The sequence below is a fragment of the Epargyreus clarus genome, unplaced genomic scaffold (genome assembly GCF_041222505.1).
Source record: "Epargyreus clarus isolate Ecla_fem2 unplaced genomic scaffold, WU_Ecla_fem_2.2 ptg000002l, whole genome shotgun sequence".
NCBI classification, from domain to species: Eukaryota; Metazoa; Arthropoda; class Insecta; order Lepidoptera; family Hesperiidae; genus Epargyreus; species Epargyreus clarus.
In genome coordinates this window covers 22,529-39,555 of record NW_027332210.1, presented here as the reverse complement: position 1 = coordinate 39,555, position 17,027 = coordinate 22,529, and the positions used below count along the sequence as shown (strand labels likewise).

General features: G+C 48.4%; 1 protein-coding gene across 1 annotated transcript; it reads right to left on the bottom strand.

The window, feature by feature from the left end:
* Nucleotides 1-3,733: 3,733 nt before the first annotated feature.
* On the bottom strand, nt 3,734-16,848 carry m-cup (ankyrin repeat protein mann-cup). The gene is made up of 10 exons (XM_073076032.1): nt 16,173-16,848; nt 12,896-13,505; nt 12,476-12,611; nt 10,592-10,847; nt 9,888-9,988; nt 8,830-9,166; nt 6,195-6,327; nt 5,337-5,558; nt 4,873-5,004; nt 3,734-4,581 (listed from the first exon to the last, which is right to left on the bottom strand). The coding sequence occupies exons 1-10, from the start codon at nt 16,319-16,321 to the stop codon at nt 4,303-4,305; spliced, it is 2,355 nt and encodes a 784-aa protein (XP_072932133.1). The 5' UTR covers nt 16,322-16,848; the 3' UTR covers nt 3,734-4,302.
* Nucleotides 16,849-17,027: the final 179 nt, after the last annotated feature.

Genomic DNA, 17,027 nt, shown 5'->3' with positions numbered 1-17,027 from the left:
AATTGAGCTGATATAAATATTAGAAAATGTGAATTAATCTTAATTTATTTAGATTATTATTTTATTATTGTTGTATTACTTTAATATCGACAAAAATAAGAAACTACCATTTCTAACGTATTTTCTTGATAGGTCAACACCTTTGTTTACATTTTGGACACCTAATTATGAATCAGACTATAGTTTATAAGTCTTTTAAAGACGATAAAATTAATCATCCCCGCTGAAAACTCGCGGCGTTCCGCGTAAACTGCATGCGGACGCACGGAGCGGACGTGGCTCCGACTACTTGCTATAAACATATTATGATCGAATGGAAGTTACCATGTTTGAAATTTTTCCGTCCAATCTAGAGATTTTAATGTATGCCGCTGTATGTAGCGGGCTGTATATGTCTGTGTGTGTGTGTGTGTGTGTACTTGCGTTTATGCGTGAAGCCCAGTTCCCTAGCTAAGAAGTCAATCATTGCTATATACATCAATTAATTTCTATATGATTCGCCAGATAACAATTAACGTAACAGTAAAACAATTAACGTTTCAAATTCGGTAAAAAATAGACAAGTTTTGCTGTGTTCTAATTTGAAAGAAATGGTTTGAGCCGGCCGACATGCGCGACGTATTCTTTATCAGTCTTGGGTGATAAATCCACAATCGAGCGCAAATACGGCTTTCTTTTTTGAGGCCGGTCATAGATGGCCGTTGCCGTGGCGATCTCGTAACATCTCATAACATAGTAACTGCGTGCCTCTACTGCTTTTAGTATAATTGAATTTGTAGTGGAAAGGCATTGTAACAGTATTGGAGTTTAAATTATTTTCGTAAAAATATTATGTTGAACGGATTTTAAAAATGACCCAGTTTTAATGTAAACTTAAATAATATTTTCAATAAAATAATAGTATAAATTATAGTAGATCATATTGTTAGAAACGCTAAGATACGTGAGGACACTTATTGTTTGAACTTTACGTGAACATACGTGACGTCACCAGCTGACGCTATTTTACCTGAAAGCGTTTTCGGGCTTAATTCAAAATAGGTAGAAATAATGTTAATATATAGAAATAATATGATTTCTGGAAACATAACATGATATGACACTATACTTACATTATGGAAGAGAACTTAATAATGTCATCATGCCCATTATTGATTGTTACTTTTATATATTTTAAATAAAAATTTAAAGTATAATTAATATCACTGTAAAATAAGTTATAGTTACATATTTTATATCGATTTTATATAATGTTCAGTTATTTCTTGTTCATTGAACTTTGCTATAAACTACAACTGCTATTAAAATGTGATACAAAAATACATTATATAGTTTATAATAAATAAATAAATAGGACTGTTTGCTAGATGCCGTCGGTTTTTTTGGTTAGTAGTAGTTATACATTTAAAAAAATAATTGATTACTATGATACTGCTCCAATGCATTGCGGCTCACGTATCGTTAAATTGCATATCTTTTTTATTGTTATTAAAATAACATATTTTTATTTTTACATCTCCATTATTTAATAGATAAAGTGCTTGACGAAATGATATCATGTAAATATTGTAAGGATTATTGACAATTTTGTATCGGAATAAAACAAGGTAAATATTTTTTATTTTTTTATTGACTTGGCGGACATAATTTGGGTACCCTTAATTTAACAGGCGAGAAATAACAACATAACCAAATAAATAACCGTCAGCTGACAGCAAATCAAAATAAAGCAAGAGGCGGCGGCGGCCCGCGCCTCACTACACTACTGGCGCCGCGCGCCGCCGCCGCGGGAGCGCTCCCTACGCTACGACAGTAGGCACCGCGCGACTCCGACCTGGCTCCGGGCGACCCGATACATATCCCGCTGCTGATACTCGATCTATCCGATGATTGTGCCCATCGCAGTTTGAAATTTGACAATTTTTGCATTCAGAAATTATCTAATTCCGAGCTCCGGCGGGCGAGGGTTGGATAGATTGGCTACTAGCAACGGTGTAGTTTTATAGATACATGATGCTAACGATATATACGCCTAATATAGATACTTACACAGAGTAAATTAAATGTTAAAATACATAGTTACATACGCCATCGAAGAATGAAGAGTTAACGAATATAATAATATTAACAATATTATATAATTAAACTCGAGCAACAGAAACGAGACAGGAAGCGCGATATATACGAGCAGGTCGCATGTCACAAAGGTCTCCGAGGAGAGCTTCACGAGAGCGTCGAGCCTCGCCGCGGCCGGGGCCCGGCGCCGCCGCGGTCGGGGCCTCGCACCGCCTACTGCCCTTACAAGCTAGAGGAAGACGTTTAGTTGCGAAGCCGCTACACGCAACCAAACATGATCCGAGTACCTGAATGTTCTGCATGGATGGTCTGCACGTATTCCCTTAGCCGGCTTCTACGGCGCCCGCGGGAAGACAAGGGGAGGCCCTATTCTATGCCGGGGCCTCACGGCCCGTGCACTACGTTATCCTTATACAGGAAATACATCAAGCGAAGCGTAATTACTGATACATACCTCGATCGATTAAACGTTGAGTATTATAAACGCATGTCGCAAAGGTAATGTGAGCTAAATCGAATGTTACATTCTGTGACCCTACACTACATCTAATCATATTTTATTATAATAAAAACTACTCTAAACAAAAAAGTCAATGACATTATAAATTAACAATATCATGAATTCTTCGGATACTAAAAATCTTATTTTATCAGGGAAGAATGAGGTAAAGGAATGTTTAATTAAATATAACTACTCTATAATAATATCTGTTTAGAGTAACATCTAAATACCGACCATCGAAGTCATCTTACAAGTGAGGAAACAATTGCATTATCAAGTAAAGACTAGACATATAGAAATACAACAGTACGGCACGTGTTTACAGTAGTTAGCGTTACACACGCGCTGCTACAACACTTATTAACAAAAATTACAACAAGATGATGTTGCGCGTATTGAACACGCGCCGGACAACCGTTTACATAACTGATGGGTGCTCAATATGTTGCTAGTGAAATAATCTAGGGTATTTTTTTTTTAATATTGGCATAAATACAAGACGTAGGGTTTCATTCACGAAAATAATGTACAAAGACGTCATATTCCCAAAGATGTTCAAATGCGAAGTTGCTTAGTAACGCGATTGTTACGTGTCTTGATTAAACATGCCAATCTTTAAAATATTTTGATTTGCATTTTACTAAATTCGTATAAGCCATTACTACATATTACTGTAATTCTAACAGGGGAAAAGCACGCTGACACCTTTCGTGTAATATACAGAATGCGTAATTGGGGAAATTTCGTGACGCACTCCGTGCTTATTCATTTCCAACTGACAGATTTCGCAGTGTTGCTGCCGTTGAAACACTGCATTTTGTAGTGCTTGTAGTTAATATGGTTTTGTGCACAGCTCCAACGTCGATCCGTCGGTAGATTGATGGTTTTGTCCCATATTTATAGCTTAATATCGCCATAGATCAATATTTCATTACAGAAATAGTATAATTAAGATTAAAACTGATTTGATAACACATTCTAATACATTTTTGATTGAAACAACGTCTAATTCTATTTACGAGTAAGTGTCCTAAATGTTACTGACATGTAATGGATATCCGTGCTTTTTTGTGCGTGTGGCAGTTTTTAGAATAATTTAATAAAATGCCGACTTTAAAAACTAAGACCTTTGGTTGTTGTCAATAAAATTAATAATAATTGTTAACATGATATATTAAAGAGTCTCAGTTTTATATAAAATATTAATTGTATTTATTAATTTATTGTTAAAATTTCAACTTAAGTATTTTTTTACTACCTAGGAAAATTATGATCGCCAGTGGCGCCAAAGCTACACACGCTCTGAAAAGTTATTCGGACTATATTGATAGTTTAATTACTGATATGTCATTAACGTCACTTTCACTACTTTTTCGAAATGAGGTTGTTACGGAAGCTACGACAACGACAGCTAGGACGTTATTTCAACTGGTGCAATTAATGCGTTGCCTTGATATCTAATTGTAGATTTGACGTATGATTACACTTTTATTAAAAAAGCTCGCTCCACATTCTCGTGAGAATGTGAGAAAAGCACGAGAATTCTAGTTTAGAATGTGGCGTCGATACAAATCGCGAAAGTGTGGAGCGGGCTTAACGTTACAGTCAAATGGTGCAAACCAAATACAAAGTCTTCCAAATTTTGCTGACATATAAACGAAATTTAAAAAATAATGAGATCTTGAAAGTCGTATAGATATCTCCGCCGTACGCGCCGGCAGCGTCTATGCGGCGGCGGTGTCTGCGGCGGCGGGCGGGGCGGGCGGCGGCTGGCGGCGCGCGGGGCGGTGGCGGCGCAGCAGCTCGTGCAGCGCGCGCGGCAGCAGCGCGGCGGGCGGCGGCCGGCGCGCGGCCAGCGCGCGCGCGCACAGGCACGCCAGCGACACGTGCCGCAGCGGCCGCACGCGCGACGCCGCGCACTGCGCCAGCTGCTCCAGCGCGCTGTCGCCGAACGCGTTGGGCTGGTCCAGGTGCGCGCCCGCCTCCAGCAGCACCTCCACCACCTGCGCACGCACGCACACCCGCTACACGCACTGATGACTATTGATTTTTTAACATTTCCATTGTAACGTTACGATTGTAATATCATTTTGGCATAGAAAAGAGTGGCCGTGCTATGAGAGTTACAGTTCGGCTCTTACATATATGTAAGTTGTTGAGAAAACTTATTTGGAAACATGTGACGCTGTCTTTTGACAAGCTCCTGCGCGCCCGGCAGATTTAAATACGAACGCCTCGCTTGGATGGAACATTGTGTGGATCGATCCTGAACTAACACGTCGCGTGAAGGTTACCTCGTTGCAGAAGTTGTACGGCAGCGTGGCGACGTGCAGCGGCGTGCAGCGCGCGTCGTTGAGCCGCGCGGCGTCGGCGCCGCAGCGCAGCAGCAGCCGCGCCACGCTCGCGCTCGGGAACACGCTCTCCATCTGCGGGATAGTTGCATCGATACTTGTATCATTTGTTATCTTTAATAAAATACCTATATTTGAGAGTTAAACTAGAGTTGATATTCTATACGTCGATTATTATTAATGACTAGGAAGTCGTTTGTAATGACTAGGAAATCCTGAAAACTGAAATTAAAAGTAGATTGACGTCTTCACGTCTTAAAGTGTGCGATCTTATAGTGTAGATATGGACGCAACGCTACATACCACAATAAATAGAAAATATGCAAAACGTTTTATTGTTTTGTATTTAACCACCCAAATGTCAATCCCGAGTCAAACGGAGCGGTCACTCGGACGCAAGGACGTACCGGCGCGGCGTCGTCGTCCGCGAAGTAGGTGGAGGCGACGGGGTCGAGGCGCGCGGCGGCCAGGTGCAGCAGCGAGTCCCCCGCCGCGGCGCGCACGTCGGCCGCAAGGACGCGCCGCACCGCGCGCGCGAGCCGCCGCCGCGCCGCCGCGCCGCGCGCCGCAGCCGCGCACGCCGCCAACACGTGCATGAAGCACCGCACCGCGCCGTCCATGCACTCCAGCTGTCGGCACCACACGCAAACGATTCGTGATATATCGCTTACTCTTTCTTTTTTTATTTTATTAGGTTCACAAATAGAATGTCACCCTACAGATTTAATATAAAAAAAACATAGATCATATCATAGGTAGACTATATCATAGATCATAGTTACTTGTATCAAGCGTTACTTTGCAGAAATCCATGCTATTAAGTTAAGATTAAAACTACTTCGCGACAATCCGCTACAAATATGTATGATATTATATATTTTAAACTAAGGTATTTTTTTGGCACCTGCACGCATCCCTCATGGGAAGGAGGGTGGTACATACTGCATGATTTAAAATATATTCCATTATACATATTTGTAGTGAATTGTTGCGAAGTAACTTTAATCTTAACTTAATCTTACTTTAATAACAATACAGTGTCCATTCGAAAAATAGTATACATAATTTACAAAGTGAGAATAAGACGTTAGACAACAAGATAAAAATAAGAAAAAATAATAAGTATAATAATAAAAATCGAACTAATTTACAATAAAGTATGCAATTATTACTTCACAAAACCATCAGAAGAAAACTTCGTGCATAAAAAAATGCATATTCATCTCTTTCAATGTCGTTAATTAAACAATATTTGTGTCGGGTACCTGCGGGCGGCTGTGCGGGCGCAGCAGCAGCAGCGCCTGCGCGCGCAGCAGCGCGGCGGCGAGCAGCTCCAGCGCGCGCGCCGCGTCGGCGAAGCGCGGCAGCCTCACTGTATCCTGTGAGGGTGTGCGGTACCTGCGGGCGGCTGTGCGGGCGCAGCAGCAGCAGCGCCTGCGCGCGCAGCAGCGCGGCGGCGAGCAGCTCCAGCGCGCGCGCCGCGTCGGCGAAGCGCGGCAGCCTCACTGTATCCTGTGAGGGTGTGCGGTACCTGCGGGCGGCTGTGCGGGCGCAGCAGCAGCAGCGCCTGCGCGCGCAGCAGCGCGGCGGCGAGCAGCTCCAGCGCGCGCGCCGCGTCGGCGAAGCGCGGCAGCCTCACTGTATCCTGTGAGGGTGTGCGGTACCTGCGGGCGGCTGTGCGGGCGCAGCAGCAGCAGCGCCTGCGCGCGCAGCAGCGCGGCGGCGAGCAGCTCCAGCGCGCGCGCCGCGTCGGCGAAGCGCGGCAGCCTCACTGTATCCTGTGAGGGTGTGCGGTACCTGCGGGCGGCTGTGCGGGCGCAGCAGCAGCAGCGCCTGCGCGCGCAGCAGCGCGGCGGCGAGCAGCTCCAGCGCGCGCGCCGCGTCGGCGAAGCGCGGCAGCCTCACTGTATCCTGTGAGGGTGTGCGGTACCTGCGGGCGGCTGTGCGGGCGCAGCAGCAGCAGCGCCTGCGCGCGCAGCAGCGCGGCGGCGAGCAGCTCCAGCGCGCGCGCCGCGTCGGCGAAGCGCGGCAGCCTCACTGTATCCTGTGAGGGTGTGCGGTACCTGCGGGCGGCTGTGCGGGCGCAGCAGCAGCAGCGCCTGCGCGCGCAGCAGCGCGGCGGCGAGCAGCTCCAGCGCGCGCGCCGCGTCGGCGAAGCGCGGCAGCCTCACTGTATCCTGTGAGGGTGTGCGGTACCTGCGGGCGGCTGTGCGGGCGCAGCAGCAGCAGCGCCTGCGCGCGCAGCAGCGCGGCGGCGAGCAGCTCCAGCGCGCGCGCCGCGTCGGCGAAGCGCGGCAGCCTCACTGTATCCTGTGAGGGTGTGCGGTACCTGCGGGCGGCTGTGCGGGCGCAGCAGCAGCAGCGCCTGCGCGCGCAGCAGCGCGGCGGCGAGCAGCTCCAGCGCGCGCGCCGCGTCGGCGAAGCGCGGCAGCCTCACTGTATCCTGTGAGGGTGTGCGGTACCTGCGGGCGGCTGTGCGGGCGCAGCAGCAGCAGCGCCTGCGCGCGCAGCAGCGCGGCGGCGAGCAGCTCCAGCGCGCGCGCCGCGTCGGCGAAGCGCGGCAGCCTCACTGTATCCTGTGAGGGTGTGCGGTACCTGCGGGCGGCTGTGCGGGCGCAGCAGCAGCAGCGCCTGCGCGCGCAGCAGCGCGGCGGCGAGCAGCTCCAGCGCGCGCGCCGCGTCGGCGAAGCGCGGCAGCCTCACTGTATCCTGTGAGGGTGTGCGGTACCTGCGGGCGGCTGTGCGGGCGCAGCAGCAGCAGCGCCTGCGCGCGCAGCAGCGCGGCGGCGAGCAGCTCCAGCGCGCGCGCCGCGTCGGCGAAGCGCGGCAGCCTCACTGTATCCTGTGAGGGTGTGCGGTACCTGCGGGCGGCTGTGCGGGCGCAGCAGCAGCAGCGCCTGCGCGCGCAGCAGCGCGGCGGCGAGCAGCTCCAGCGCGCGCGCCGCGTCGGCGAAGCGCGGCAGCCTCACTGTATCCTGTGAGGGTGTGCGGTACCTGCGGGCGGCTGTGCGGGCGCAGCAGCAGCAGCGCCTGCGCGCGCAGCAGCGCGGCGGCGAGCAGCTCCAGCGCGCGCGCCGCGTCGGCGAAGCGCGGCAGCCTCACTGTATCCTGTGAGGGTGTGCGGTACCTGCGGGCGGCTGTGCGGGCGCAGCAGCAGCAGCGCCTGCGCGCGCAGCAGCGCGGCGGCGAGCAGCTCCAGCGCGCGCGCCGCGTCGGCGAAGCGCGGCAGCCTCACTGTATCCTGTGAGGGTGTGCGGTACCTGCGGGCGGCTGTGCGGGCGCAGCAGCAGCAGCGCCTGCGCGCGCAGCAGCGCGGCGGCGAGCAGCTCCAGCGCGCGCGCCGCGTCGGCGAAGCGCGGCAGCCTCACTGTATCCTGTGAGGGTGTGCGGTACCTGCGGGCGGCTGTGCGGGCGCAGCAGCAGCAGCGCCTGCGCGCGCAGCAGCGCGGCGGCGAGCAGCTCCAGCGCGCGCGCCGCGTCGGCGAAGCGCGGCAGCCTCACTGTATCCTGTGAGGGTGTGCGGTACCTGCGGGCGGCTGTGCGGGCGCAGCAGCAGCAGCGCCTGCGCGCGCAGCAGCGCGGCGGCGAGCAGCTCCAGCGCGCGCGCCGCGTCGGCGAAGCGCGGCAGCCTCACTGTATCCTGTGAGGGTGTGCGGTACCTGCGGGCGGCTGTGCGGGCGCAGCAGCAGCAGCGCCTGCGCGCGCAGCAGCGCGGCGGCGAGCAGCTCCAGCGCGCGCGCCGCGTCGGCGAAGCGCGGCAGCCTCACTGTATCCTGTGAGGGTGTGCGGTACCTGCGGGCGGCTGTGCGGGCGCAGCAGCAGCAGCGCCTGCGCGCGCAGCAGCGCGGCGGCGAGCAGCTCCAGCGCGCGCGCCGCGTCGGCGAAGCGCGGCAGCCTCACTGTATCCTGTGAGGGTGTGCGGTACCTGCGGGCGGCTGTGCGGGCGCAGCAGCAGCAGCGCCTGCGCGCGCAGCAGCGCGGCGGCGAGCAGCTCCAGCGCGCGCGCCGCGTCGGCGAAGCGCGGCAGCCTCACTGTATCCTGTGAGGGTGTGCGGTACCTGCGGGCGGCTGTGCGGGCGCAGCAGCAGCAGCGCCTGCGCGCGCAGCAGCGCGGCGGCGAGCAGCTCCAGCGCGCGCGCCGCGTCGGCGAAGCGCGGCAGGCCGCGCGCGCGCGCCAGGCGGCCGCCCTCCGCGTCCAGCAGCAGCCGCGCCAGCGCGCTCGCCGTCTGCACCGCCTCTGCACCCCGCACGCATACACACACATTCATTACTCGTTGTTATAGCAAAGCCGGCTACAGACTCCCGCTTATTCGCATTCTCGACCGACATTCAGAACGGACGTCAGTGCAGCGGCTTTATCTACACGACGACATACGATGTTATGGTCGCACTGAGACCGAAGAAGAATGTAATACCGTTCTCTTTTCTCGCCCGAGAAACCCTTTGAAGCGGGCAAAAATACCGACACCGATCGGAGAACAGGCGAGCGCGAAAACGAGAAGGGAAGAAAGCTATCACCTTCACGTTTCTAGAGTGTCCTCGGAGGTTCTCAGCGTGCGTCCGTAGCCGGGGGAATAAAACTTATATATTCGATTGTTAAACCCGGTCCGCATTCTCACGAGAACGCGAAAAACGATAATTTGAACCAGATTTGAATCGGCTCCACATTCACGTTTCTCATGCTTTTCTCGCGAGAATGTAGAGCGGGCTATACGCGCGCAGTTACTGTAACTGACGAAATCTAGTTCATATCCTAACATTGTGAAATACGGCCTGATTTTATTTTATATTTAATGTCAGATACTTGTCGATTAATCAATATTTACATTTTTCTACTATGTTTTAAATCGCACCTGTGAGATTATTATAAACGTGCTAACCTTTATTAATCGGAACGTTAAAAGTACCCTCTACCTAATTTTGTTATACAGAGTTGAATATATATGGAGAAAGCGTACCGGGGCACAGCACGGAGTCTCGTGTCAACCGCGCCTCTAACGCCCACGTCCACAGCTCGATGCATCGCTGATACTGGAACGAGTCTGCGTACGCCGCGCCGCTGACGTTCAAAATTTCAAAATAAACATTCAAACATATCACAACAACAAATTCCATACCACCAAATATTCATCATTTTTTATTTATATTTATTAATTTTATTATTTTTAACAATACTTAGTTATATGACATAATAATAGATGGTGTTGGGGAGATGATGAATGATACGTAAACAACGTATAAAAAAATTAAAATATGTTTTATAGTTCTTTTTTGTATTTATTATAATACCAGTTATATATAGTAAATGGATTGTAAAAGATTCAACCGTCTTCCTAGTACGGTTTAACAGTTAGATCGAAAAATCCAGTTTGTTGTATGGAGACTCCCTTAAATATTCAACATTATTTTATTTTTAGTATTTGTTGTTATAGCGGCCACCGTTATGCATCCTCTGTAAAAATTTCATGTGTCTATCTATTAGGGTTCCGGAGATATAGCCCTGTGATAGACGGACAGACACGAAGTCTCAGTAATAGGGTTCCGTTTTTACCCTTCGGGTACGGAACTCTATATAAAATCGACTAATCATCGTAATCGCAACAATTTATCTAAGTAATGTACGAGGCTGCGTCGGGGAGGTCGGGGAGGGCGCGGCGCTCACCGGTACATGAAGCGGAAGATGACGTCCTTGTGCGTGGCGCCGAGCACGCGCGCGGCCACGAGCAGCGCCTGCGCGCGCAGCAGCGCCGCGTCGGCCGCCGCCGCGTCCAGCTCCCGCACGGAGCGCCACTCGCGCGCGCCGCCCAGCGCCGCCGCCGCGCCCGCGCGCAGCCGCGCCAGCGCCGCGCCCGCCTCCGCCTCCTCCGCCTCGTCCGCGAACCGCTTCTCCTCGTACTGCTCCGTCGAGTGCCGCAGCGCTGCGTGCACGACGTTCACCGGTCATGTATGAATCGAATCGAATCAAATCAAACATTTTTTATTCAAAATAGATTCTTTCCAGGGCACTTTTTGAAAGTTAATCCGGCTACCCCCACTTCACGAGGTGTTTCGTTATGGAAAATAAGTGGCGAAAGAAACTGCATAACACACATCTTTAAAAAAATGTCTCATACAATGGCTCTTAACCTAGTAGTACATGTGGAGCTGAGGCTACTTCGATCACCGTTTTATCAGTCAAATAATCACTCAGCCCATAGTACGCTTTTTTACATAGTGTTTGTTTAATGACAAGTTTAAACTTTTTTTCTGTGAGTTTCTAGATGTGGTCGAGTATTTTATTATAGTAGCGAATACAGTTACCCATAAAAAATCTAGCCACCGCTAATTCTAGCCACAGCAATTTATATTTAAGTTTTATCTATACAGGGTGAATTTTTAAAACGGGCCTTCAGGGCCAAATCCGAAACTATAAGGATTAGCGAAAAAAGCTGAAAGGAGTTACGAGGCCGATTTTGATAAAAACTAAAACTGCATCATTAGTTTTTTAAAATATTTTTTTCCTCAGCCGGGAATCGAACGAGTTCATTTTGATAAAAAAAAGACACCTGTATATTATTCCACTATCTGATAGTGTCGCTTATAAAGATCAAATTCTGGAAAGTAATGTTATGTGACAAATTAAAGGAAAAGGAAAAATTTGAAGAAAATACGTATTTTTCCATACATCGGCATACTAATCCTTAAGGATTATACATAACAAGTGATTTATGTATAATTGTTTAGAAACATACATAAGTCATACATAAGGTTAATCAACTAATTATTCGATGTTATGACTATGACATACGGCTTAGTATGAGAAAGTAATAATTTGGCAAATAAGTTACCGCCGTTTTTAGGATTTATTTTTTAATGAAAATAGATAACTGATTTAATAGTAAATTCTTATTGTTTGTTGTTTAAAACTTCGTTTCAACGTTAAATATGATTTTCTATATCTCTTTTTTTAGTAATCACTCGGATTTGACTCTAAAAAGTAATTCTCGCAAAATGTCAACTTTACATCTGTATTAAACGAAACTCCGCCCATAGCTAAATCGGACATAAAAATATAAATTATTGGGAAACAAAACGTCCATTTCGAATGATTAGAAACATTGAGCCAAAAAAATGTTAATACACGAAATATTTAAATTGATGAATGGCGGGAACTTAACTGCCAAATTAATATGAAAAAATATGTATTTTCTTAAATTTGAGGCTTTTCCTTTAGTTTGTCATTTATCATTACTTTCCAGATTTTGATCCTTATAAGCAACACTATCAGATAGTGGAATAATATAGAGGGTGCTTTTTTTTTTCAAAATGAACTCGTTCGATTCCCGACTAGGGAAAAAGTTATTTTAAAAAAGTAATGATGCAGTTTTAGTTTTTATCAAAATCGGCCTCGTAACTCCTTTCAGCATTTTTCGCTAATCCTTATAGTTTCGGATTTGGCCCTGAAGGCCCGTTTTAAAAATTCACCCTGTATTTATGAGCGTATCATACTTGTTTAAGTATTTACAGCAATGCGATTAACGAGTGTGACGGGAGGGGGGAGACTCACCGGTGGCTTGCCGCCAGGAGACGAGCGCAGCACTAACGTCGTTGAACTCGTCCAGCTGCGTGGCGCCCAGCAGCTCGTACGCGTCCGCCACGCGCCACAGCGGGTACGTGCCGCGCGACAGTAACATCTTCATTATCTGACATCATACAAGTATAATTGCACATTTCATGTAGTGATATCGTCTCGTCTAGTGGCGGTATATAGTAGTCTCTACACCGAAATAGGCTATATTTTGCATAAGCTGTAGCATCACAGAGTATATAGTATAAGTTCCAGAAAGAAAACCTTCAACTCATCGATAATTGAGTGGTTATTAAATCACTGAATCAATCGATGATGGCTAACTAATCTCCATCGACAAAACCGAAGAGTCGAAGAACACAATGGCAAGTGAGGTTTTCCTTGCAACCTCGTACGTACTTGTCCGGCGCCCTTCGTGCAGGCGATGCGCAGCGCGTCGTCGCCGGCGGCGGAGCGCAGCAGCGGGTCGGCGCCGTGCTGCAGCAGCAGGCGCGCCGTCTCCAGCCGGTGCTCCTGCACGGCGTAGTGCAGCGCCGTCTTCAGCTGCGCGTCGCGCGCGTCCACCGCCGCGCCCGCGCGCAGCAGCAGCGCGCACAGCCGCGGCGACTGCACCGCGTTGATCAGGCACGTGCCGCCGTTGTGGTTCGCGCGGTTCACGTCGGCGCCGCCGCGCAGCAGCAGCTCGGCCACCTCCACGTGCGACACGAAGCAGGCGGAGCGCAGCGGCGTGGAGCCGGTGTCGCTGGGCGCGTCCACCTGCGCGCCCGCCTCCAGCAGCACGCGCAGCGCGCGCGCGCGGCCCGCCACGGCCGCCACCCACAGCGGCGTGACGGCGTGCCGGCTGCGGTCCTCGGCCACCTCGTACACGCCGCGCTGCTCCAGCTCGGCGGCGCACACGTGCACCAGATAGTCCACGGCCTCCGCGTTGCCGCGCCGCGCCGCCACCAGCAGCGGCGCGCAGCCGTCGCGCGTGCGCCCCACCAGCGCGCGCCGCTCGCCCGGACGCATGCTGCGAGCACACGGACGCATCAGTATACACCGCAGTGCGCTTAGCGAGCCTAACGAGTGGACTGAACATTTTTGCCAGTAATGAACTGGCAAAAATTTTCAGGCATACATTTTTCACTTACACTATTATTTTCATAGTAAAATGAAATGACATTCGCTGTTTATATTAATTTTAAACTTTAAGTCTAAATGACTGCGGGGCGGCAGCAATGCGTAATTGTAAAAAGTTTCCTGACCAACTTATAATTAACACAAAATGTAGCTTTGAAGATATAATTATATAACATACCGTTTTGGGAATTATTTTCAACGTTTACTTCATAATCCGATGTATATTGAAAGCCGTGAGATTCGTCCGCCATTTTGTTTTGATTAAGACAAAACAAGGAGGCGTCCATTTTATCCTGGTATCACAAGCACCGGCGGAGGAGGGCGATCTGCAGCGCGGCTCGCCTCGGAAAGATCCTCGTCACGGCCGGGACCTCGCTCGAGCCCGCCCTCGCCCGCTCCCCGCGCCCCCCCCCCCTCTCCCCGCAACCTTGCCCCGCGCCCCCGACCCGCTCCCCGCGTCCCCACCCCTCTCCCCGCGACCTTGCCCCGCGCCCCGCCCCGCTCCCCGCGCCCGCCCGTTCGTCGCGCGCAAAGGGCAGCGCGCTCTATTTGCTGTATCGATCGCATCGACAGGATACCCGGGCGACTAGCGGAAAGCCGTTGCTGATCATTTTACTGAGAAACGCCTATACTATGTACACAAGTATGACTCACGATATTATAACTTAACAATATCGTAAGAAACTTGCACTGTTGCGCACAATTATCATCTCACTCGCCCAGCACAGAAGCACGATATACTTACGTTTTCTACATAAAACAGCAAAAGATGTATGTTTTTATATCTTATAGTAAAAAAAACACATTAGAGCTAAAACGCATACAATAGGAAGTAGCATCACACTTTGGGACGTCATGTCCAGTAGCATGGCATTGGCGCAAGTTAAGTTTTAAAGTCCGCCCTATATAAAATACACATTACACAATACAAAACCCAAACACAAAATCAAAATACAAATACAATCAATTAAAGGTGGTAGAACCCTTAGCGGTTCAATTCCGGTGGCACCATAGTCACTCCTATTTTTGCCTTTTAACAACAGTTTTAAGGGCTATTGTGTTATGGTTTGATAGGGGTGGTAAGGGAGACATACATTTCTGAGGCATTCCAAATTGGTCCTTAGGGATTTTTTTTTTTTTTTTTATAATATGAGAGTAGCAGACGAGCATGCAGTCCACCTGATGGTAAGTGGCTACTGCCGCCCATGGACATCTGTAATCAACCCCAGATAGGATTAGATATTCCTACCTGAGGTCGGCCACAGATGCGCCGCTACCCCTGAGGACTAAGCTGGAACGCCTCGGAAAAGTCTGTCTCCCTTACCACACCCTTCAAACCGGAACACAGCAGCGCCTAACACTGCTGTTATTAGGTAGAAATAGGTGTGGCGGTGGTGCCGCCGGAGTCGAACCACAAAGGGTTCTACCACCTTCAAAATTACTGTGTATCTGTGGTCGACCTCAGAAGAGAATCTGCTTTTGTCTAAGGTCTGGAGTAGGCGGCAGTAGCTACTTAACATCAGGTGCACTGTATGTTTCTCTGCTACTTTTGCTTTGATTTTGCGATTTTGCCTCTGCCCCCTAATTGAGACCTCTCCCCGCTTCTGGCACGTTACATCCATGTTGGTGTAATAGAGCAATAACGTGTTGTTATGTTGTAACAAAGGGCTCAGTATTTTATGTGTTCCTGTCTCTTATTCTACAAGAGAGGTCCATATTATCTTTGGAAAAACTATAACAACTTGTCTCCTGTTCAACTGATATATTACATGATTGTTAAGTTCTAGGACTTCTTTGCATAGCACAAATGAAATAAATAGAATCTGACTGAGATATGAATCTCGGACCCCTCTATTGTGAGGTCATTTTTTAAGCACTAAGCTTATCACCACTTCAACTCAACACATTTTATCTTAATTCATAACTTTACATGATGTTAATGATCACTATCTCTGCTCAGTATATACTAATAACATTTTTTTTGTAATATCAGGGTAGCAGACAAGCATGCAGTCCATCTGATGGTAAGTGGCTACTGTGCCCACAGACATGTATAATCAACCCCAGATAAGATTAGTTTCTTACTTGAAGTCGGTTAAAGATGCATGGCTATCCCTGAGGACTAAACTGGAATACCCAAGAAAAATATATCTCCCTTACCCATACCCTTCAAACCCCTACACGTACCTCTCCCTAATAATATTAGTTAGAAGTAGGTGTTCATAGCGTTAAAAAGGAGTCATACTAGAAACCCTTACTCTACATTCAAAATGTTATGCAAGTTAATCAAGATGTGACCTTCTTTGTTATTTATTATAACCAACACATTATGGCTCGCTCATAAAACTTTAGTTCCGATGAAGCTTAAAAATAGTAAAATATTTTTGCGTTTATACACAACATGCCAGATAATACTGCGTCGCAATTATCATTAGCTGTGTTATTCTAGTTAAAGTATTGAAATAAATAAACTGCACTATAGGTCATGCTTAAATCGAAATACCTAGAAGGACACTTGTACAGAAGGGGATACCGAGCCCGGGTCAACTCCACGAACCTCTCGAGCTTCTGGCGCAGGCCGTTGGAGAGGCGCGCGTCGGGGTCGTTGTTCTTGCACTCGCTCATCAGCTCCGCGAACACCGCGTCGTGGTACTTCGTCTCCGTGCTCTTGGCGTCGTCGTCCATCTCGTCGCTGGTACTCGACATCCTGAAGTTCTAGGAGGCGACCGCCGCGAGTAAAAAGATTAGCCGGTGCCCGACGAGCCTGCGACCTGCGATACTATTTCTATTTCCAGCACTAGCCACTAACTTGAACCGACTGTCGGGCCGTGGATCAATAAAGTCACAGAGTGCAAGAAATTATCTACCTACAGTCGACACATACATTTATATTTAGCTATGTATTAGTATTGTATTGATATTCCATCACAAATATCACAACAAACATAAAATATACAAGTATACAGGGATTGGTGTTGCCAACTTTTCCGAACTATAAAGCAACGTCTATACCAAAGACTATAGTAACCTATATAGGAACTATACGTTAAATCAAAGTGTATCGTTAAAAATTACGAAAGGCTGGCCCATAGCTATTTTTATAACCATAAAATATTAAAAAATAAATCGATATCCATATTTCAATCTTTTTAATCGTAAGGATAATTTCGTTTGGAAATGATTTCTATATCGATTTAAATATCGGTATTATGGTTCCGATATTATACAAGTTTCGAATTTTCGATATACCGTTCACCCTTACACAGACTACGTGATAAGTAAAGGTGTTCTGTGACGTGATATGTCAAATATGTCATGTCCATTGTCCACAGACGGAGTAGGTAGTCTAGCGATGGGCGATTGTTCTAAAAAAAACAATCGAATAAATCGACAATCGACGGAATCAACAATC